The sequence below is a fragment of the Giraffa tippelskirchi genome, chromosome 5 (genome assembly GCF_054371585.1).
Source record: "Giraffa tippelskirchi isolate mGirTip1 chromosome 5, T2T-mGirTip1v1.2.pri, whole genome shotgun sequence".
Taxonomy (NCBI): Eukaryota; Metazoa; Chordata; class Mammalia; order Artiodactyla; family Giraffidae; genus Giraffa; species Giraffa tippelskirchi.
Window position 1 is genome coordinate 80,948,515 of NC_137279.1, and position 24,094 is coordinate 80,972,608.

The 24,094-nt window shown below is 42.4% G+C and overlaps 1 protein-coding gene across 3 annotated transcripts in view; it reads right to left on the bottom strand.

The window, feature by feature from the left end:
• Positions 1–19,693, bottom strand: part of STYXL2 (serine/threonine/tyrosine interacting like 2) — a 58,187-nt gene extending 38,494 nt beyond the window's left edge. For 2 of the 3 annotated variants that reach the window (XM_081489285.1, XM_081489287.1), the window contains exons 1-2: positions 19,570–19,693; positions 18,812–18,937 (exon numbers count right to left, since the gene is read on the bottom strand). In XM_081489285.1, the coding sequence (XP_081345411.1) occupies positions 18,812–18,921 (110 nt within the window). In that variant the 5' untranslated portion in view covers positions 18,922–18,937; positions 19,570–19,693. Of the gene's footprint in view, positions 1–18,620; positions 18,938–19,569 lie in introns of all 3 variants that reach the window. The other variant, XM_081489286.1, reaches the window with a different exon arrangement.
• Positions 19,694–24,094: the final 4,401 nt, after the last annotated feature.

Consider the following 24,094-nt stretch of genomic DNA (forward strand, 5'->3'; position numbering starts at 1 on the left):
TAAAATTCAACATTCAAAAAATTAAGATCATGGCATCTAATCCCATCACTTTATGGTAAATAGATGGAGAAACAATGGAAACAGTGCCAGATTTTATTTTCTTGGGCTCCAAAATCACTTCAGATGGCAATCTCAGCCGTGAAATTAAAAGACGCTTGCTCCTTGGAAGAAGACTTATGACAAACCTAGACAGCATATTAAAAAGCAAAGATATTACTTTGCCAGCAAAGGTCCATCTAGTCAAAGCTATGGTTTTTCTAGTAGTCATGTATGGGTGTGAGAGTTGGACTATAAAGATGGCTGAGCACCAAAGAATTGCTGCTTTTGAACTGCGGTATTAGAGAAGACTTTTCAGAGCCCTTTGGGCTGCAAGGAGATCAAATCAGTCAACCCTAAAGGAAATAAGTCCTAAATATTCATTGGAAGGATTGATGCTGAAACTAAAGCTCCAATACTTTGACCACTTGATGTGAAAAGCTGACTACTGGAAAAGACCCTGATGCTGGAAAAGATTGAAGGCAGGTGGAAAAGGGGCCGACAGAGGATGATATGGTTGGATGGCATCACCAACTCAATGGACATGAGTTTGAGCAAGCTTGGGGAGTTAGTGATGGACAGGGAAGCCTGGCATGCTGCAGTCCATTGGGTCATGAAGAGTTGGACATGACTGAGTGACTGAACAACAACAACAAAATGTTCCTTGGTCAACGTTAATCCAATGTGTTGGTTATGGATACCATTTTGAGTGCCTTTTATGAATTTATAATAATCCTGACAAAATAGGTTTTATTTTTCATGCTTTAAGGTGAGGAAATTGTGGCATAGAGAGGTTAAAAAAAATTGTCTCGAACAGTAAATAAGTGGAAGAGTTAAGTTGCAAACATAGAGCAGTCCTGCTCTGAGTCCAGTCTTCTGTCCATTGCAATGCATGGATACTATTTTGATTGGAAAGGGGAGGTGAATTGGCTGGTGGAGAAACCCCAGCTGGATCTCCAGGCCCAAGATAGACTTTGACACAGAAAATACTTAAGGAATACTTGTGGAAAACATGGATGGATGGTTGCATGGATTTGGTTGAGCTGAGGTGAGTCCAGGTGAACCGGATGGAGCTAAATTGTACTAAGTTTAGCTGAATTGATTAGCAGAACAATTCCTTTGTAGTAGACACCCACATTGGGAGAATGATGTGATCAGAACCAGCAAAGATATGAAGAAAGAAATGTCTTTGACAGAAGAAAGGAGTTGCTAATGTCTCTACCCAGGATGTGGCTAAATCTGTCCATGCAGGTCAGCACAATGTGGCATCATCACTGGTAGTTCCTGAGGGATTTCCAAGAGCAACTGTGATGGATTATTCCCAAGTATAACTTGTGGCCAGAAGATGCATTTCAAATAAGCATGAGTGGGGAGTGAGTGTGAATATTAAGAGTGAGATTTGTGAGATATTAATATTATCCTGGATGCCAGAACTAGAGAGGTTTTTTTGAGATCTTATTGCTTTGTAAAGATAATAAAGAGTAGAACACCTGGTGGGGGTGTACACAAGCTCTGTAAATGTACAGATTTGTTGTTATTCAGTCACTAAGTCATGTCTGACTTTTTACGACCCCATGAACTGTAGCACACCAGACTTCCCTGTCCTTCACTATCTCCCAGAGTTGGCTCAAAGTCATGCCCATTGAGTCAATGATGCCATCCACCCATCTCATTTTCTGTCATCCCCTTCTCCTCCTGCCCTCAATCTTTCCCAGCATCTTTTCCAATGAGTCAGCTCTTCGCATCAGGTAGCCAAAGTATTGGAGCTTCAGCTTCAGCATCAGTCCTTCCAATGAATACTCAGGGTTGATTTCCTTTACAATTGACTGGTTTTATCGCCTTGCTGTTCAAGGGACTCTCGGGAGTTCTCCAGCACCACACTTCAAAAGCATCAATTCTTTGGCACTCTGCCTTCCTTATGATCCAGCTCTCATATCCAACATGCCTACTGGAAAAACCATAGCTTTGACTATATGGACCTTTGTCATACAGACTAAGCAGTCATATTTATCCCTGTACCTCCAGCACATGGAAGGTGAGTGACCAGGCAGGTTTTGATGACTGCATGGATGGTGAGTGGACAGATGGGTAGATGGATGAACACATGGGTAACTGGATAAATGGACAGAATTCTAGGCACCACACAGGGTGTCCACATACCACCTTGGCAATCAAAACTGATAGTCTCCAAGGTCCTGCAGTCTCTGGTCTCTTTCTACTCTCCAGTCTCATCTTGTGCTGGCTTCCCTTGGGCTCACTTCTTTCCAGTACACTGATTTTCTAGGCTTTCCATTCTCACCAATTTTCCTTTTGCCTAGGCATTTTGCCAAAGCCAATTTCCACTGCCTGGATAATCAGTCCTCCTCCTCCTCCCTGATCTTTCAGATCTTAGCTCAATCATCATTTCATTAGGGAAGTTTTCCCTGTTTTCCACCTCTCATTGCACCATACACCTTTTCTTTGTGGCACTTCTATTAATGTAACTTTACATTTATTTACAAAATAATTTGATAAATTCTGTTTCCTATAAAAGACCATACCCTCTGTGAGGCAGAGAGCACACCTTCTTTATTAGACTCATTAAACCACATCTGTGGCAAAATAGCCTTAGTGCTGTTAGAGTATTTTGTGAGCTGTTAGGTTCCCAGAATCTAGTTTAATGTCTACTTAATAGATATTTTCTGATTCACTGACTGACTGAATTTGTCCTCAGGGAAGTATCATATTTAAGGGAACGTGGCAGGTACGATAGTTACAACACAATGGTATTTATCAAGTATTGGCTATTGGCTCATCATTTTACTGGGATGCAAACCCAGTATCAAGCCCAGGAGCAAATACAGGGTGCTGGCTATCTTGTGTCCATGCTCATTCTCAGCTCTTCTGAGGCCAAGATGTGTACATCTTGGAGGCCTATATTGGCAGTTAGAAATTCTTTTCTTATAGTGGCCCCAGATCCGTGACACCCCTCACATAGAGGTAGTCTTTGTTCCCCTCCCTTGAATCTTGGTGGTTTCTGTGACTGTTCTCATATAGAATATGGTGGGAGTGACACTACAATGTCTGAATCTGAACCTTAAGGGTAGCTCCTTGTTCCTGGCTCTTGGTGTTCTCTCTTCAGAAGCCCTGAGCTTCCATATTAGAAGCCAGAGGACCTCAACCACCCCAAAGCCACCAAGCTGGAAAAGCTATTGACCAACATTCCCTGCCAAGCTCCTAGCCAACATTCAGCCACGAGGGTGAGCCTTTTAGAGGAACATCCTTCACCTCTTGGGCCACTCCAGCTGACACCATGTGAAACACAGACAAGCTGCCACATCCTGTCCAAATTCCTACCCACAGAAAGAAGACAAAATAAAATTATTGTCTTAAGTCATTACATTTGGGGGCAATTTGTTAGGCTGTAGTAGATGACAGAAACAACACCATTTCAAGGACTAAGTAAGTAGTGGATTTTGAGCAAATGCCAAGGCATTCTTCTCACTGATAGTAATACAGAACCTAGTAAATATCAGTGGCTGACCTCAATTTGTTGAGTTGGGAGGCAACAATAAAATAACACCAATATGAAAGTAAGCCCTAACACTGTTCCAGACCCTGGTGATATTTTGGGCCCAGGATTCAGGGCAGTCTCAGGTTTTTTTTTTTTTCAATTGGAATATAATTGCTTTACAATGTTTCTGCTACAACAAAGTGAATTAGCTATATGTACATGAATTAGCTATATATATGTACATATATCCCTTCCTTCTTCAGCCTCCCTCCCACCTCACCCCCATCCCACCCCTCTAGGTCATCACAGAGCTGAGCTTCCTGTGCTGTACAGCAGCTTCCCACCAGCTATCTATTTTACACATAATAGTATATATGTATGTCAATGCTTCTCTCTCAATTTGTCCCATGCTCCCTTTCCCCGTGTATGTCCACATGTCTGTTCTCTATATCTGCATCTAAATTCCTGCCCTGCAAATGGGTTCATCTGGAGCTGGAGGAATCAGGCTCCTTGACTTCAGACTATAATATAAAGCTACAGTCATCAAGACAGTATGGCACTGGCACCAAAACAGAAATGCAGCTCAATGGGACAGTATAGATAGCCCAGAGATAAACCCATGGACCTACGGTTCTCTTATCTTTGACAAAGGATGCAAAAATATACAATGGAGAAAAGACAGCCTCTTCAATAAATCGTGCTGGGAAAACTGGATAGCTACAGGTAAAGGAATGAAATTAGAACACTTCCTAACACCATACATAAAAATAAACTCAAAATGGATTAAAGACCTACATGTAAGACCAGAAACTATAAAACTCTTAAAGGAAAACATGGGCAGAACACCGTATGACATAAATCACAGCAAGATCCTTTTTGACCCACCTCCTAGAGTAATAAAAATAAAAACAGATATAAACAAATGGGACCTAAAGAAACTTAACAGCTTTTGCACAGCAAAGGAAACCATAAGCAAGGTTAAAAAATAACCCTCAGGATGGGAGAAAATATTTGTAAACGAAGCAACAAAGGATTAATCTCCAATATATATAAGCAGTCTCAGTTTTAACATATCAACATTTCATAAAACTAGAATCAGAGTCTTAAATTTGAGTCACATTTCCATTTCAATGATATTTATTAAGAGAGTTTTACTTTTTATTTATTAATGCATAAAGTGCATGCAGGCTCAGCTGTGTTGACTCTTTGCATCCCACAGACTATGTTTCACCAGAATCCTCTGTCCATGGGACTTCCCAGGGAAGAATACTGGAGTGGGCTGCCGTTTCCTTCTCTAGGGGCTCTTCTTGACCCAGGGACTGAACCCGTGTCTCCTGCACTGCAGGTGGATTCTTTGCCACTGAGCCATCAGGAAAGCCCTTATTTATTAATTGTTAATAAAATAATTATCTTGTTTCTTAAGGGTCAGTATTATTTTAAAATGAGATTTGAGTTGATGAGGGGAATCAAATCAAAACCTTGAAAGGGTAATTAGCCAAGAATTCTCATGTTACTACGGGGCTGATAAGGGCTTCCTCCTAGCACTGCCCCTCATTCTCCCAGAGATCCGTTTTCTTTGTTCCTCTGCAGGTCTCCAGGGCTCTGCATTCAGGGAGGTGACAGGCACAAACTGAAAAGAGATATAGGAGAAGTCCTCACCTGTCAAGCGTGCAGAAAGACCTGAGTCAGGAATTCAGCAGGTGGTGTCCCCTGGGATCCTCACCTGGTACTGTCTTTCTGCAAGCCTTTGATTCTGGCATTTTCCCTAAACAATGTTGACTTCAGATTGTGTGGATTTGATTTCACATGACAAATACCAGGAACTAACAGCCTGTCCTAAATATACTTAAACTCTGAGGCTGTATATTTGATAGGGGAGTATTTGAAATTAAAATCTGAAAATAGAAATGATGGAGAAACATTCTTCCTTCTTGTTGGTGGTAAAGACTGAACTCCAGCTCATGAGTCAGTGAATCTGAGAAATCACGTTTGAAGACTACCCAGTACACTTTTGAGAAGTTGGAGGTTTTATGATTGAGAAAAGAGGGAAGTTAAGCTCAAATGCCCCCCCCAACCCCACAATGCATCTGTTTTGACTGCTGATGCAAAAATTCAAGCAGCAGTAAACTCAGCTCAGCATCCTCCAGTGTTACTGCTAAGTCACCTCAGTCGTGTCCGACTCTGTGCGACCCCACAGATGGCAGCCCACCGGGCTCTGCCGTCCCTGGGACTCTCCAGGCAAGAACGTTGGAGTGGGTTGCCATTTCCTTCTCCAATGCATGAAAGTGAAAAGTGAAAGTGAAGTCGCTCAGTCATGTCCGACTCTTAGTGACCCCATGGACTGCAGCCCACCAGGCTCTTCCATCCATGGGACTCTCCAGGCAAGAGTACCGGAGTGGGGTGCCGTTGCCTTCTCCCCTCCAGTGTTAAGGAAAGATGTAAATTCCAAGTGCTTTTTATGAGTTAACCCGTTATGAGAGAAGGAGATGTAAACCTAATAGTCCTAAGACTATTTGGCTGGAGACAGAGTTTACTGAGTCTAATAAAGAAGGTGTGGGGGTAGGACTTGAAATGACTTGAATGGAGAACAAGTGTCCCAGTGGCATTGTGAAGCTGCTTTTATTTTCTACTGAGAAGCAGGACTGCAGAGAAAGAAAGGAAGAAGGAGGCTGAGATCTGGACAAGTGGCCCTATTTATATTGGCAAGGTCAGTGAGACAGAGGCTCTAAAGGTTTTGATTTATGACCATGTCTGTACCTCCACCCGCATGCCTGAGATGGAGTGTGACGACACACTGTGATTGGAAAGCAGCAAGGGCTGGTTGTTCAAAAAGGCTGGCAGGGAAGCAGAGGCTTTAGGATCGATATACACCTCATCATAGGATCAGGAAGCAGCAGCTAAAAAGCCTTGAAGGTGAATTGAAGATAAATAATAAAGCATAGTTTGATGGATTTCCTAACCAAGAGCAGAGATGGGGGCAGCTTTCTTTAAATCTGTGTTTTTCAAAATTGCAGACTGTGACCTATTAGTGTATCATAAAATCAATGGGTCGCATCTAGCATCTGGAAAAGAAAAGAAAAAAAAAGAGAATAGAGAATAGTACCATCCATTTTAAAGATAAATACTATTTTTGAAACCTTTTTAAAATGTACGCAAACCTATATGCATATACTGTGAGTAAATGGTATGTCCCACTGTGGATTACAGTTGGCAAAGTTTGTAAGCCAGTTCTTTAAATCACTTGTCAAGTTGTCAAGACCCAAAATGGAGTGGGATTGGGATCCCTCAACCCAGACCTCCTGACAGCTGGTCACTTCCTTTCAGTGAGTCCCTTGGAAATGAAATGGAGGCAGAGGCCCAGGAGGGGGTGTCTTCTTTGATTCAGCTTTTGCAAAAAAGGAACAGATTTCTGAGCTTCAGTGAAAGTGACCACACAGGCAAAGTTCAGGCTCCAAGGAAGAAGAGAAGTCACTAAAGCAAATCTATTTTTAGCAAGCTGCTTCTAGCAAGCTTTGTGAAAGATGCAAGGCAGAAAAATTTTCATGGGAAAAGATATATAAAAGAGCAAGGGTATATGGGAGGAACCATTTCCCAAGGACACATGATGAGGACACATAGATGTGACATGCTATGCCCCCATCTCTTGCCCCACCACCACCACCAGGCATGCAGACCTCAAGATAAGAGAGGCAACCAAAGCACAGCTAAGGATCTTTGCTGAAAGTGAAGGGGGAAAATGCTACCAAGAAAGGCAGGCTGACCAGATCAGTGAGAAGTTCTAAAACACTGTAAAGGCTTGAAAAATCAGATCTGAAGTCAAAGCAGGAAATGGATTTTTGACATGGAAAAAAATTAAGGAAAACAGAAAAACATTATTCAAATTAGAATAATAGAAGTATAAAGAAGTCTATTGCTTTATTTGGAAAGGAAGAGAAACCTGGTCATAGCTGAGGAGGAAGAGAAGAAGCAGAGGTAGGCTGCAGACCCTTTGTGTGGGCAGGCTTGGTGGGCAGCAGTCTCCTGTGACAGAGGGGAGGGCTGGTCTTGAGGTTGGTTTGCATCACAAGCACACCAGTTCTTAAAACTGCTGGGTTTACTGGAGAGGTTTGATGGAGGTTATGGATATGGGTGAAGGCTCCACCAAGCAGCCCCACTGGATAGGGGGTTTTACATTTTAATGTTAACTTGGGAATTACCTCAGGAAATTTGCCCAGATGGAAGATGGTGACTCTCTAGCTACAGGTTTTCCTCCAGAGAAAGTGACACACAGCAGCTAGGTTTGAATTTAAGGTATTTGAGGTCAGGGTCTAACTCAGGCAAAAATAGATGACTTGACACCTCTGTCTACTGTCTACACCCCTTTCTCAGGTTCTTTACTCACCCAAGGATGAGATTTGCAGATGAGGCTGGAAATGTTAAGACTCCCACTGGGACAGCAAGTACACTTCATCCGTGAAAGAACTCTGCCCTGTTGGCTATGCCTGTGTGCAGGACTAGGTGGACTTTTGCAAATCTCTCTCCTGGTTCCACAGAAAAGAGTACAGTATCACCCCTGGGCTGGATCTAAAGTTACAGTGGGTTGAATGATGGCCCCACCAAAGATATATCTCCCAGAACCTGCGAATGCCAGCCTTTTTGGAAAAAAGATTGCTGCAGATTAATTAAGTCAAAAACCTTGAGAAGAGACCATCATGGATTCAGTTCAGTTTAGTCGATCACTTGTGTCCGACTCTTTGCAACCCCATGAACTGCAGCACACCAGCTTCCCTGTCATCACCAACTCCTGGAGCTTACTCAAACTCAAACATTGAGTCGGTAATGCCATCCAACCATCCCAAGCTCTGTCATCCCCTTCTCCAGTCTTCAATCTTTCCCAGCATCAGGGTCTTTTCAAATAAGTCAGTTCTTCGCATCAGGTGGCCAAAGTATTGGAGTTTCAGCTTTAGCATCAGTCCTTCCAATGCAGGACTAATTTTCCTTTAAGATTGACTGGTTTGATATCCTTGCAGTCCAAAGGACTCTCAAGAGTCTTCTCCAATACCACAGTTCAAATACATGAATTCTTCGGCACTCAGCTTTCTTTATAGTCCAACTCTCACATTCATACATGACTACGGGAAAAACCATAGCTTTGACTAGACAGGCCTTTGTTGGCAGAGTAATGTCTGCTTTTTAATATGCTGTCTAGGTTGGTCAAGCTTTTCTTCCAAGGAGCAAACATCTTTTAATTTCATGGCTGCTGTCACTATCTGCAGTGATTTTGGAACCCCGCAAAATAAGGTCTCTCATTGTTCCATTGTTTCCCCATCTATTTGCCATGAAGTGATGGGACCGGATGCCATGATCTTAGTTTTCTGAATGTTGAGTTTTAAGCCAACCTTTTCACTCTTATCTTTCACTTTCATCAAGAAACTTTTTATTTCCTCTTCACTTTCTCCCTTAAGGGTGGTGTCATCTGCGTATCTGAGGTTATTGATATTTCTCTTGGCAATCTTGATTCCAGCTGTGTTTCAACCAGCCCAGCATTTCACATGATGTACTCTGCATATAAGTTAAATAAGCAGAGTGACAATATACAGCCTTGACATACTCCTTTCCTGATTTGGAGCCAGTCTGTTGTTCCATGTTCAGTTCTAACTAATGCTTCTTGACCTGCATACAGATTTCTCAGGAGTCAGGTAAGGTGGTATGGTATCCCCATCTCTTGAAGAATTTTCCACAGTTTGTTGTGATCCGCACAGTCAAATGCTTTAATGTTGTCAATGAAACAGAAGTAGTTGTTTTTCTGGAACTCTCTTGCTTTTTTGATGAGCCAATGGATGTTGGCAATTTGATCTCTGGTTCCTCTGCATTTTCTAAATCCAGCTTGAACATCTGGAAGTCCACAGTTCATGTACTGTTGAAGACTGGCTTGGAGAATTTTGAGCATTACTTTGCTAGCATGTGAGATGAGTATGGTTGTGCAGTAGTTTGAACATGCTTTGGCATTGCCTTTCTTTGGGATTGGAATGAAAACTGACCTTTTCCAGTCCTGTGGCCACTGCTGAGTTTTCCAGATTTGCTGGCCTATTGAGTGCAGCACTTTCACAGCATCGTCTTTTAGGATTTGAAATAGCTCAGCTGGAATTCCATCACTTTCACTAGCTTTGTTCATAGTAATGCTTCCTAAGGCCCACTTGACTTCCACTTCCAGGATATCTGGCTCTAGGTGAGTGATCACACCATCATGGTTATCTGGGCCATGAAGGTCTGTTTTTGCATAGTTCTTCTGTGTATTTATGCCACCTCTTCTGAATATCTTCTGCTTCTGTTAGGTCTATATCATTTCTGTACTTTATTGTGTCCATCTTTTCATGAAATGTTCCCTTGGTATCTCCAATTTTCTTGAAGAGATCTCAAGTCTTTCCCATTCTATTGTTTTCCTCTATTTCTTTGCACTGACCACTGAGGAAGGCTTTCTTATGTCTCCTTGCTAATCTTTGGAACTCTGCATTCAAATGGGTGTATCTTTCCTTTTCTCCTTTGCCTTTAGCTTCTCTTCTTTTCTCAGCTATCTATAAGACCTACTCAGACAACGATTTTGCCTTTTTGCATTTCTTTTTCTTGGGGATGGTCTTTATCACTGCCTCCTCTACAATGTCACAAACTCCATCCATAGTTCATCAGGCACTCTGTCTATCAGATATAGTCCCTTGAATCTGTTTGTCATTTCCACTGGATAATCATAAGGGATTTGATTTAGGTCATACCTAGGTCTAGTGGTTTTCCCTTCTTTCTTCAATTTAAGTCTGAATTTGGCAATAAGAAGTTCATGATCTGAGCCACAGTCAGCTCCCGGTCTTGTTTTTGCTGACTGTATAGAGCTTCTCCATCTTTGGCTGCAAAAAATATAATCAATCTGATTTTGGTATTGACCATCTGGTGATGTCCATGTGTAGAGTCTTCTCTTGTGCTGTTGGAAGAGAGTTTTTGCTATGACCAGTGTGTTCTCTTGGCAAAACTCTATTAGCTTTTGCCCTGCTTCATTTTGTACTTCAAGGTGAAATTTGCCTGTCACTCCAGTATCTCTTGACTTCCTACTTTTGCATTTCAGTTCCCTATGATGGAAAGGACATCTTTTGGGGGTGTTAGTTCTAGAAGATCTTGTAGGTCTTCATAGAACTATTCAACTTCAACTTCTTCAGCATTACTGGTCAGGGCATAGACTTGGATTACTGTGATATTGAATGGTTTGCCTTGGAAACGAACAGAGATCATCCTGTCGTTTTTGAGATTGTACCCAAGTACTGAATTTTGGGCTCTTTTGTTGACTATGAGGGCTACTCCATTTCTCCTAAGGCATTCTTGCCCAGAGTAGTAGATATAGTGGTCATCTGAGTTAAATTCACCCATTCCAGTCCATTTTAGTTTGCTGATTCCTAAAATGTTGATGTTCACTCTTGCCATCTCCTATTTGACCACTTTCAATTTGACCTGATTCGTGGACCTAACATTCCAGGTTCCTACGCAATATTGCTTTTTGCAGCATCGGACCTTGCTTGCATCACCAGTCACATCCACAACTGGGTGTTGTTTTTGCATTGGCTCTGTCTCGTCATTCTTTCTGGAGTTATTTCTCCACTGACCTCCAGTAGCATATTGGACACCTACTGACCTGGGGAGTTCATCTTTCAGTGTCCTATCTTTTTGCCTTTTCATACTCTTTATGAGGTTCTCAACGCAAGAATCCTGAAGTGGTTTGCCATTCCTTTCTCCAGTGGACCATGTTTTGTCAGAACTCTCCACCATGACCCATCCATCCTGGGTGGCCCTATACTGGAGTGGGTAGCCTATCCCTTCTTCAGCAGATCTTCCTGACCCAGGAATCAAACCGGGGTCAACCTGCATTGCAGGTAGATTCTTTACTAACTCAGCTATGAGGGAAGCCCATTCATGGATTAGGGTAGATCATAAATTCAGTGGTAGATGTCACTTAAAAAGAACACAAGAGCTGTAAGAGTTACTTATATATTCTTGAGATTAATCCTTTTGTCTGTTGTTTCATTTGCAATTATTTTTTCCCATTCTGAGGTTTGTCTTTTAAAGTTGTTTATTATTTCCCTTGCTATGCAAAAGCTTTTAAGTTTGAGTAAGTCCCATTTTTAAAAAAAAATTACATTACTTAGTCATAGAGGACCCTGGTGTGATATATGTCAAAGAATGTACAGCCTATGGTTTCCTCTAAGACCTACGGCTGACTCATGCTTATGTATAGCAGAAACCAACACAATATTGTAAAGCAATTATCTCCCAATTAAAAATAAATAAATTTATATGTAAAAAAAGGATGCAAGAGAAGACAGAGACAAGATGACCATATGAAGACAGAGGCAGAGGTTGGAGTTACACTGTCACAAGCCAAGAAACTCCTAGAGCCAACAGAAGCAAGGAAGAGGCAAGGACAAAGTCTTCCCTGGAGTCTTTGGAGAGAGGGTGTCTCTGCCAGCACCTGGATCTCAGATTTCTGGCCTTTAAAACTGTGAGAGAATATATTTGTGCTGTTTGTGTGTGTGTGTGTGTGTGTGTGTGTATGGTTTTTAAGCCACTCAGTTTGTGCGAATTTGTTACAGAAGTCCTAGGAAACTAGCACTGGGATTCTGCTGGTGGGATATTTGCTCTTTCCATGCATAACTTAATTTTAAAAAGGCTCAAGCTTTTAGCTAAAGAGATAAAACAAGGAGGATGGAATGTCAGGCATTGATTAAGTACAGGGAGGATTGTTCAGACTTGGGTGATGATCCGTTGCTTAGAATGGGCTTCCCTGATGGCTCAGTGGTAAAGAATCCACCTGCTAATGCAGGAGATATATGTTATATTGTAATAATGTATGTTATATACTATATATAATATAAATAATATGTTTTACTATATTGTTTAATTTCTATCACTAGGTAAAAGTGATATCCCAGTTTTATGACTAAGTTATTTATATAAACTTTCATGGCTAGTAAGTGGCAGAGCAGAACTGACCTTAATTTTAGCCTTAGTTACACCATTTTCATTCTTCCCACATCACTATATTGGCTCCTAGAAGAGAGTTTTATTAATAATTCTCTTTCCATAGCTTTAAAAAACCCACAATTTTGTTTAAGGTATAATTGTTACACATATAGCACATATTTAAAATGTGCAGATTGGTAAAGTTTGATATACAAATAAGTGAGATCATTACCATAATCAAAATTGTGTTGTTTCTTTTTTACTGGGTTTTGAGGGTTTTTTAAATGTATATTTTGGATATGAGTTCATTATCAGATATATGATTTTCATTTTTTTTTCCCAGTTTGTGAGTTGCCTTTTCATTTTTAAAGATACTGTAGACATTCACCTGGGCTAGTTTAAGCCTGATTCTGTATAGTGCAATGGGGTTGATTGGGTGATGACTCAAAAGTCAGTGCAGCTGTACTAGTTTATACCTCAGATTTTATGATGATAATTGCAGGAAGGGATAGCCTGTGAAGTGTTACTGTGTGCTTGATTTTCTTGAACATTTCTGAAAAGGGCTAGTTGATTTGGAATCGGCTTCTAAAAACCGACTGCTAAGGATATACTGTGGAGAAGGAAATGGCAACCCACTCCAGTATTCTTGCCTGGGAAATCCCATGGACAGAGGAGCCTGGTGGGCTATAGTTTGTGGAATCAAAAAAGAATTGGACACGACTCAGTGACTGAACAACAACAAAGGAGTATACTGTACCAAACCAAGAGGGGCATTAAAACCAATAAGATTTAGGAGGAGTCACTGAGAACCCAGAGAAAATGTGCTCTGTCTGTGGGACCTTACTTTTAGGGAATTCAGCCCTTTTCATGCGTAAATGGGGCGGGTTGAGTCTGTTTTTGTCTAGGAGGGGGACTGGCAGCTGGAAGGACTAAGAACTGAATGCTGCTGGAATGTCTCTATTAATAAATGTTTTTGTCCTGTGGCCAGCTTACTTTATGTGAAAACCTGAAACTGGCAGAATTGGTTTTCCCTGCAGTGACCCACCTTCTACCTTCACAGCCAGCACTCACTGATCACCCTCTCCAACCAATAACCTCAGAAGCTCAATCACACCAAAGTGATAGGCACTTAATAAAACACTTATTCTCTAGGTCAGTATTTAAAAATATTTACCAGGCTTTATTTATCTAGCCTACTATTAATTAGACAGTTCTTCATGTTGTTCAAACATTCTATATTCTTAATGACTGTTAGCTGCTAAAGCATTCTAGTATTAGTACTTCTCTTCTGGTGCACATGTATACTTACTTCTGTTAAGTATATATCAGGAGTGAGCCTGCTGCACCATAGGACAAGCGTGTGTTTAGATACTAGGAAATAATTTTCCAAAGGGTTGTACTAATTTACCCTCTTACCAGCAATGAACAGGAACATCCTGTTTGCTTCACATCCTCATTAATATTTGCTATCGTCAGTCTTTAATTTTAGGCAGTCTGGTGAGTATATCGTAGTATTGAACTGTGGTTGTAATTTGAATGTCTGTCATCCATATATTTCAATATATCCCATCCCACTTGCTCTCTTGTAAGTGTCACCTTGATGCCTCTCTAGGGGAGTGCTGGAGTTTATGTTGTCTTCTTTTGAATATTTGTTTCATGTGACTTTCTTTCTGAGGCTAGATCATGAAAATCAATGAACTTCCATCCTGTTCTCTTAAATACTAACTTTTGAAATTTCTATTGTGTATTTTGTCTTTAATGATTTCTACCTTAACTCTGCAATGATCAGAGAACATGTTTTATATGATTTCAAGCATTAAAAACTTGTTGATATACATATGACTCAATGCATGTATGAACTTTTTGGTAAAAATTCCATGTGCACATGATAAGAATCTATCTCTTAAAAAAAAAAAGAATCTATCTCTTGCAATTGTTGGGTATAAATTATATAAATGCAAATTAGGTTAATTTTATTTATTGTTTTATTTACATTTCTTATATTCTTGATTTTTTTGCCTCATTCTATCAGTTGCTGAGACTGTGTTTTTTAAAATGTACATTTGACTAAGATTGTGAATTTTACTTTTTCTTCAGTTCTGTCAACTCTTTGCTTTACATATTTTGAGGATACTTAATCAGATGCTAGAAATTTTAATAATTTAAATGAATATATCTATTGTATAGCAAATTTGATTATTCTGAAACTTTAAGGTAATGTACACTCTAAGGTTTTCTTTGTCTGCTATCAATAAATCACTTCACTGGCTTGCTTCTAGTTAATATTTGCAATTATAGCAGTGGGTACTTTCCAAAGAGGGTCACAATGTATCCCGTCCCACTTGTTCTCCCTACAACGTGACCCTAATACACCTTCAATGGAATGGTAGAGTCCGTGTTGCCTCCTTTGAACTTTTGTGGTCCTCTCTGTGACTTCTGAGGCTAGATCATGCAAATCAATGCACTTTTGTCCTATTGTCTCAGAATTCAGCTCCCAGGCTCTGAGAAAGCCCACAGTGACCCACATGGACAGATCATATGAAAAGACCAGGTTAGGTATTCAGGCCAGTTGCCTAGCTGAGGTCTTGACCTCAAGTGCCAAACGTGTGATGATGCCTCTCTGACACCAGCTCCCGGCTCTTGAATCACCCCAGGCTAAAATTTATCCCCAGTCTCCAAGTCTTTTTAGCTGAGGCCCCAGACATCCTGAAATAAACAAACCACACTACTGTGCCTTGTCCAGATTCCAAATTATGAACATAATAAAATGGTTATTTTATGACACTAAGTTTTGGACTTATGAACAATAGTAACCAGAACAGTGTAGCATAAGTTTCCTACCTTTTGTTCACCTTCGTACATCTTTATTTTTGAGTGTGTCTCTTGTAAAAAGTATCTAGGCTTGTAAAAAAGTTGAGTCTGCCAATTTTTGTTTTTTAATTAAAGTATTTAGTCTGCTGTGCTGCACTTAGTCACTTAGTCGTGTCTGACTCTTTGCTACCCCACGGACTGCAGCCCGCCAGGCTCCTCTGTCCATGGGGATTCTCCAGGCAAGAAGAGTGGAGTGGGTTGCCATGCCTTCCTCCAGGGAATTTTCCTACCTCAGGGATCGAACCCAGGTCTCCTGCATTGCACGCTGATTCTTTACCATCTGAGCCACCAGGGAAGCTCAAGAATACTGGAGTGGGTAGCCTATCCCTTCTCCAGGGAATCTTCCCAACCCAGGAGTCAAATGGGGGTCTCCTGCATTGCAGGCGGATTCTTACCAGCTGAGCTACCAGGGAAGCCCATGTATTTTAGTTTATATATGTTTAAATAATTATTTACATATTTGGGTTTAAATCTTCCATCCTACTATTTTCTTACTATCTATTATGCTTTTCCTATATTCTTTTTTCTCTTGCCTTCTTTCGGATTGATTGCATTTTATTATTGCATCCTCCTCTCTAACGAGGGAGCTTGTTGATTATACATTTTCAATAACTTTGATCCTGAACTTCCTACTCAAATTTAAAGTTTCAGATAATCTCTCAAGATATCTGTCATCAAGCTGAGAGAGTGAAGCATATAAGCAAGGAATCAGAGAAATAAATTAGAATTGAAAATTATATCTGAGAAAGAACTGTGGGTGTGATTTCTGGCACATGGACTTGTCTGGTTTCTGTAAATCCGAAACCAATTAAACTTTTGAAGGGATAACATTTTCTAAGAAGTCATGACTCTTAAAAGGCCTTTGGGTGGTATAAGCCTTAAAACAGCCCTTGGACCTCCAAGTTTCCATAAGCAGGACAAGTCTACAAAAGTTATGCAGCACTCAAGGAAGAGACCCTCTTCAGCTTCACTTCAGATGTGGCTGTGGAGGATAACCGACAAAGAAAAAGGCCCAGCGGATGGAGCTAGAAGCCACAGAGAACAACAGACCAAGAATGCCACTCTGAGAGCCACATCAAGATCACACCTAGGAGATCTCCCCACTTCTGGGGCAAAGACACACTCAACAGGGTCATTATTTTTAAGGACTGATGGCTGCTGTATCCCCTACTCTTCCTTTCATTGGATGGGAGGCTTTTTTTTTTTTTTGGTAGTGCCAGGGGCTGTTATCCTGGTCAGGCCCTGAGGAGCTGCATTCAGCCCCGAGGTGGACAGGACATACTTTCCAGAGAACCCAGCCTTTGCACTTTGCAGCAACTGGTAAATGGGATTTCAGGCTGTTTTCCTGTGAAGGCAGTAAGTGTGGTCTAAGAGTGGGAAAAAGGAGCCATGAATATTAACTGCCTCGAGAGGCTACAGTGGCTGAGCTTGCTGTGTGTTAACAAGCCCACTTCTTTTTCCTGAGTTAATGGACCATCCTCCTTTACAAGAAAGCATGTCCTTGCTGAGTTCCAGCCAATGGAATATGGTTGCACAGAGTCAGACACGAATGAAGCTACTTGGCATGCATGCATGCATTGGAGAAGGAAATGGCAACCCACTTCAGTATTCTTGCCTGGAGAATCCCAGGGATGGAGGAGCCTGGTAGGCTGCCGTCTATGGGGTCGCACAGAGTCGGACATGACTGAAGCGACTTAGCAGCAGCAGCAGCAGCAGTGCTTAGTTGTTCAGTTGTGTATGACTCTGTGCAACCCCATGGACTGCAGCTCACCAGGCTCCTCTGTCCATGGGGATTTCCCAGGCAAGAATACTGGAGTGGGTTGCCATGCACTTCTCCTGGGGATCTTCCCAACTCAGGGATTGAACCCAGGTCTCCTGCATTGTGGGCAGATTCTTTACCGTCTGAGCCACCAGGGAAGCCCAAGGATACTGGAGTAGATAGCCTATCCCTTCTCCAGGGGATCTTCCCCACCCAGGAATCAAACCAGGTCTCCCGCATTACAGACTAATTCTTTACCAGCTGAGCTACCAGGGAAGCCAATATGAGTGGAAGCAAAATGGCCATTTTCAGGCCTGGCCCATAAAACCCTCCTGAGAGATTCTCCATTTTGTCTCAAGACTGATGAATACAGTCACTTTAGAAGTCAGGGCTTACAGTGGAGGATCTACAAGACAAAAGGAGCCTCAGTTCCTGAATCACTGCTCAGGTACCTGTTCTGAAACACACCTGACTGAGAAAAAAAACGTCCATTTGCTATAACAGCTGTCATAACTCCAACTACTACACGAAGCCATCACTTACCCTAACCACACATAAAACTACCTATGCCTTGTCTGGTAGCATAGAGAGGGGAGGGCTGTATTTTAAATCTCTCAATCCTGACAGTTTTTCTAAGTGGGAACATAAGCCTGAATATTAAGGGAAAATTCCTGAAGCTGCATTTGGTCAATGTGGCCTGGCCCATCATGGTGATGAGCACCTACATTTGCTCCCATCTCACTCCAAAGGGGAAGCCTGTTGAGCCCTGAGAAGCAGGAGGCAATAAGACCCCAAGGAAAAGGAAAGTCAAGCAGAATCAGAGATGTGAATTTACCTTGAAATATTCTGAATCTTTTCTTCCCTTTTTCTAGATAAGGAGATATAGGTTCAGGAATTAAAGTGATTCTTCACTTAAAATTTGGTGACAGAGTTAAGATTAGAAGTCAGTTCTCCTACTATTATTTGTGGCAAAAGAAAAAAGAAAAGGCACACACACTACTATTTCAGCAAGTAATTGAGTATTTCTTTGTTGTTTTATGATTTTTCTTAAAATTATATGCAAAATTTTCATTCTACATCATCATATATCCTCAATGATTTTACGTAAAAGAAACTTTAAAATTAATTGTCACAAAATAGAGAAGACCCTCCAGGAAGCGCACATCCCAGTGGAAAGACACAGCCTGATCACAGATACAAAATTACCTTGGTACTAGAATTTAGTGTCTTAAGGGCTTCTTCCTGTCCTGATGCCTTCTCTTATCTATGATCTATGATCTATCATCCCCATTCCAGCCTTATTTCCCTCTTAGGGAAAAAAGTACTGTCATCCAGGGACACCTGCTAAATTCCTACTCACCCTTTGAGGTTCAAGTCCAACATCATCTCCTCTAGGAAGCCTCCTATGAACCTTCCAAGCCCAGGTGATCCTTTCCCTCTCCCCATCAACTAACCCCTAAGCATGCTAATTCTAGCACTTACCATGCCGTGTCTGTTTGCAAGTTTTTTCTTCCATAAAGTATAACACACAAAAAATTTGCAAACAATGTTTGCTGAATGAGTGAACTTAAGGTTGTGGCTGCAGGCTCCCTGGGGTCCACTTGTCATCACGTTCCCTAGCGCACTCCCATTATGGCTGGAGGGATGCCCGCACTCAGCAAGTCCACACTTACTGGCTGGGGGAGGGGCTTCGGAGGTATCGGGCCTGTACAACCCTCACGTTGGCTTCATCCTCTTCACTGGGGACTACCTGCTCCTCTTCTGGGTCCCCACTGGTTGCCATGACAGTCTGTCAGCCTCTGTAGGTTTAGCATGAATAAGGCAGTTAGAAAATCTAGTTCTGGAGGTTTTGTGGGGCTGAGGGGTGTGTTGGTGATGTCACCTCAATGAAACTAGGAACGGGAAAGTCACCAAATGTTAGTCGCCTGGTGGGAAAACCCAGTCAGACTTGATTAAGCTACTGTTATCAGGACACCAAAATGTACACTCGGCCGTGTAAACAGTCCAGCCAGTCCACCTTGGAGTCATGAGATTTAAGAAGTGATACCTTGGCTCCTTCCACAGGTGCCAGCAAGAAAGCAGTGAGGGGAGTCCAAAGTTTGCCTTAACTATAGCTTAAGCTGAACAAATGTGTATTCCCCAGACCAGAAAGGTCTTTCTCTGAGCCTTCTGGGTACACACACTCTCTCTCTCCCTCCCTCACACACACACCTTTTGTCTCTACTGGGAACGTACCTTCTTCAGAGACTCTAACCAAGGCCACAGGAGCTACTGCCTTTAGCTCAGGAGCCATCCCACAGCTTATTAAGGAACATGAGACCCCCAGGAGCTGGTCCCAGACAAGGCTGGGCCCTGACACTCAAGGAAGAGCTACTGTCCCTTTGTTTGTAAGTCCTGGGATCACAGGACAAAATGAAGGGAGAATACTCACCGCTGGTCTTCCTGTATCTCCACACCAAGAGGGCAGCCCCCCAAAAGCTGAGGGACCCAGAGAAAATGGCCAGAGGCTCTGACCAGTGAGAGGGACCTCCCTCCTCTCTCCAGTCTCCTTCTCTGAGGGGCCGGACAGCTGCTCACAGGAAACCTTAGCTACCTTCTAAATTTAGCCTCTGGCCCCTCAGCCTGGCAGATCTCTGAGAGGAAGGCATGCTGGCTCAGGACTCAGACCCAAACATGGGCCCCGCTTAACTCTTTCCCTCCTGGCTGTTTCTTTGTAAACTGACCTTGAGCACCAGAATTGGGAGAAGTTCACGCTTCACAGAGCAGCCTAAAGAATAGGTTTACTTTGGGCTCTCTCTCCATACCTCGCTGCCTGGGGCTGCCTATTTAGAGTGCTTCCAGAAGGTAATCTAAAGCCAAGGATCTAGAAGAATGAAGTAAACTGTACTTTAACCCTCTGTCAGCATAGAGGGGTTTGGGGGAAAATACCAGATATATAGAATGGAGAAGATCCTCTGATAAATGTTGGGAGAGCACCATGGTGAGACTAAGGGGTAGCAACTGCTTGTGACCAGGACTCCATTTCTTTGGGGAGAGATGACTCTGGATAGTGAACTGGGCAATTGTGTGCCCCTTCCACAGCCCCTGTCCCACACTAATCCCATATCATCCCTGGGTGATATAAACACCCCTTGAGCTTCATAAACTTCAAATGAGTTCATAATCCATCCTACTCCACTACAACAACATTACAATCAAAACAAAGCCCCATAACCCAATAGTTCATTCCTTCACCCCATACATTCTGTAATGATCCCTATCCCTTCATCCATCCATCTGTCCATTTGTCTACCCATTCACAAATATGTACTGATGTCCACTATGCATCCGGCTCTGGATGTGACCAAAGTAAGACATATAATTACACGCTTAAAATGGTGTTTCTTCCCAGCTAGGTGGAATAATGCCTGGGGCATAGTATCATTAACAGTTGGCCAAACAAATGAATGACCTCATAGTTTATCAGAAGGAATGAGACACAGACCAAAAATAGCTCAAGCACAAGGCAGAATGTAGTTAGTTAGTATCCTAAGAGAGATCCAGAGTGCTGTGTGAGTTCAAAGGAGGGAGAGAGCCCTTCCGACTGAAGAAGTCAGGAAAGGCTTCATGAAAGAACAGATAATACATGACCTGGGCTTTAAAGCACATGTCGGATTGCAACAGCAGATATGGTGAGGGGAGGATTTCCAGAGGGGATGACATGGAAAAAGTTTTAGGGGGGCAAAAATTAATTTCATATAGTGATTAGAGCTTTGAAGAAAGAAAACAAGGTTGTGTGTAGAGACTTGGCAAAGCTGGGATGGGAGCATCTTTGGATAGAGTGGTTCAGGAAGGCATCTCTGGAGAAGCACATGGCACCACCATTGACCAGTTGCCAAACCACTGTCTTGGGCGTTAAAATAGGGGCTCAGTGAGTGGCTGCTGAGGAATGGAAGAAGGACCACAACTGAGTAACCATGGGGGTTCAATGTACCTCCAGACTTCAAGGTTCCATGAAGATGAAAAGTGGTATGAGAGAGAGGTGAAATGAAGGGGGGGGGGGATGGAGAGTCGGGGTGGGAATCAGGCAGGGGACTGAGGAGTGGCGTCAGGTGGACAGACCACCAGCATAAGGAAGCAGAAGGTGGATGGGAGGCGAGAGAGGGAAAATGGAGAGCGAATACACCTAAAAGTAGCAGCAGGTAAAGAAGGGACCACTCAGGAGGAGGGGATGACAGAGGGCTTCTGTTTTCTTTATAACCTTAATCACCACCCCGAACTCACAGAGGGTGACATCAGGATCACTAGCAGAGTGGACTAAAAATCAGAAAAGCACTTGCTAGCTATGTGACCATAGATAGCCCATTTGACTTCTTTGAGACATAGAAACCTATCTGTAACATAGAAAATCAAGGTACTCATTTTCCCACTGTGTTCTGACCACCCAGTCCAAGGTGGGTCCCCTTCCACGGCCACAGTTTCATCACCTGTGTCATTTCCCAGGTCATGCTCCCCATAGCATTGCTGATCTTTAAGTGGGGTGACCAACCATCTCAGTTTCCGTAAGACAGAGACATTCCTGGGACATAGGGCCTTCTGTTTTAACATTGGGGCAACTCCAAGCAAACTGAGATGAATTGGTCATGGTATTTCTGGCTGTCTTGTTTGACTGTATACTATTTTCCTCCTCAATCAGATTAGCACTTCTCTGGGGTAGAGACTTCTGGTCTCCCTCATGACTGTGTCTCTAGCATGGTGTGGGGTGAGGGAAAATGACAAGGAAAGGAAGCAGAGGAACAGATCATAGCATGTCTTGAAGTGTTTTGGCAATTGTGGCCAACACCCTTCTTTTATTGACTTTGAAACCCTTCCTCTGAGATCATTTCCCTTTATATTACAAGGTGGCAACTTCCTGTCTCATATAGGTAAACACGCATTATAGTGAGAAGCCCAGGACTTTGCCCACCTGCTAAATGGAGAGAAGGCAGAGGAAGGAACTGAGAAGGTGAAGAAAGTTCCTGTTGGGGCATTTGGTGGAGTGGGTGGAGCTGGAGTCTAGTCCCACAGGTGAGCTCACCTGTCAGTCCAGCTGAGGGGTGGGGCATGGGGGCCAGGCTGGGCAGAGGTAGACAGGAAGGGAGAAACTATAGGACTGACCGAAGGCTAAGCTGGGCCAGAGGCTGTGGCAGCTTTAGCCAGTCAGCCCAGACTGATTCAAGCCAGGAGCCCACCAGCGCCAGGCTGGACTTAGGGCAGAGACAAAGCAAGACCATGGAGGGGAAGATGCAGCCTGTGCTGTGGGTACTTTGTGCAGGTGAGTAGGGCCCAGGGGTGGGCAAGATAGGGGCTGAGTGCTGAGGGTCTCCCAGACACCCCAAGGGAGGGCCTCAAATTACAGTGTATTCCCTCTGGGCAGAATAACATGTTCTGTTGTTGAAAAAGCAGCTTCCAGGCCAGAATCAGAATTTTTGTATTCTCATATTAGTAAATAAAATTTGAGCCCATTTCTGGAATGAAGAATTCATGAGTCTCAAAACTATATTTTCTGATTCCAAGTCAAAACATCAGATCAAATATATTAATAAGATCTGGAAATTAGGGCAAAATATTTAAAATCAGGGTTTTTAAACCCCAGAAGGGCCAGTATGTATGGATCCAGGATTTGTGTTCACTACCTGAGATTTTGGAGGAGGAAATGGCAACCCACTCCAGGAATCTTGCCTTGGAATTCCCATGAGCAGAGGAACCTGGCAGGCCACAGCCCATGGGGTTGCAAGAGTTGGACACAACTTACCGACTAAACCACCAATACGTGAGATTTTAACCATTGTGTTAAAAACCAAAGAGGCACTGGTGAAAGTGGTAACATCGGTATCACATATATGGAAACTGAGGCAGAGAGACACTACTACTCACCCAATATCATTTACAGGGCAAGAGAAGACTAAGCCCTTCAAAAAACAACCAATTAGAAAGGCCCTTTCCAAGGGTCAAAGTTCTAGCTTTCTTCATACTCTGGTCATTGAAAACTCAGAACATGGGGAAACCCCATATAATAAAAAACAGACATTCATTAATATAATGGTAGACTCCAAATCAAGTGCTAAATAGCAAAGTCATTGTGTGAGGATCCATGGAGTGTCTAAGGGTTAAGATGGAGGTCTTGGCGTTACACTCCTAGGAACTGACAGAAAGTAGAATGAGCAAGGAATTTGAGAGATAAGGGTTGGGGGAATTTTAGGAGTTGACCATGCTGAGAATCTCATCAGCTTGCAATTTATTTGTTTATTTTAAAATTTGGCCATATTTTAAAACTAAAAATATTATTTTTCTTTAAATGAAAGATTCTTTGAATTCTGTAGTGTTTTATAATTGTCAAATATTTCACATACATGATTTTATATAATCCCACAATAACCCTTTTTTCTCCTACTCCTATCTTGCCCCTCCTCTCTTCCCTCTCCCCACTGGTAACCACTAGTTTATTCTTTATATCCGTGAATCTGCTTCTTTTTCATTTTATTCATCTGTTTGTTGTATTTTTAAGATTCTACATGTGATATCATACGGTGTTCATCTTTCTCTGTATTAGCTTGCAATTTATAAATTATTGTGGGCTTCGGGGATCTAGCAAGACTAGGCTGTGTTGTTGAATCCAAGTTCATGTGCCCCATGTACAATGAGGCTAAATAAACTGAAATACTGGAGTGTGGAAGAGAAAGTTTTAATGCAAGGGCCATAATAGGAGAAGGGGTGGCTCATGCTCAAAAGACCTAACTCCCAGTGGGTTTCAAGAAAACATTTTTAAAGGCCAGGTGAGGAAGGAGAGTCACAGGATGTGTGATAAGCTTGTGTACAATTTTCTGTTTGGTTGATGGTGAGGTAACAGGGTGATGTCACAGGGGTTAACATTATTGTCAGGCTCCAGTAGCTCTGGGGGCTGCTTGCTCACGGTCACCAAGTATTTTCTTCCATTT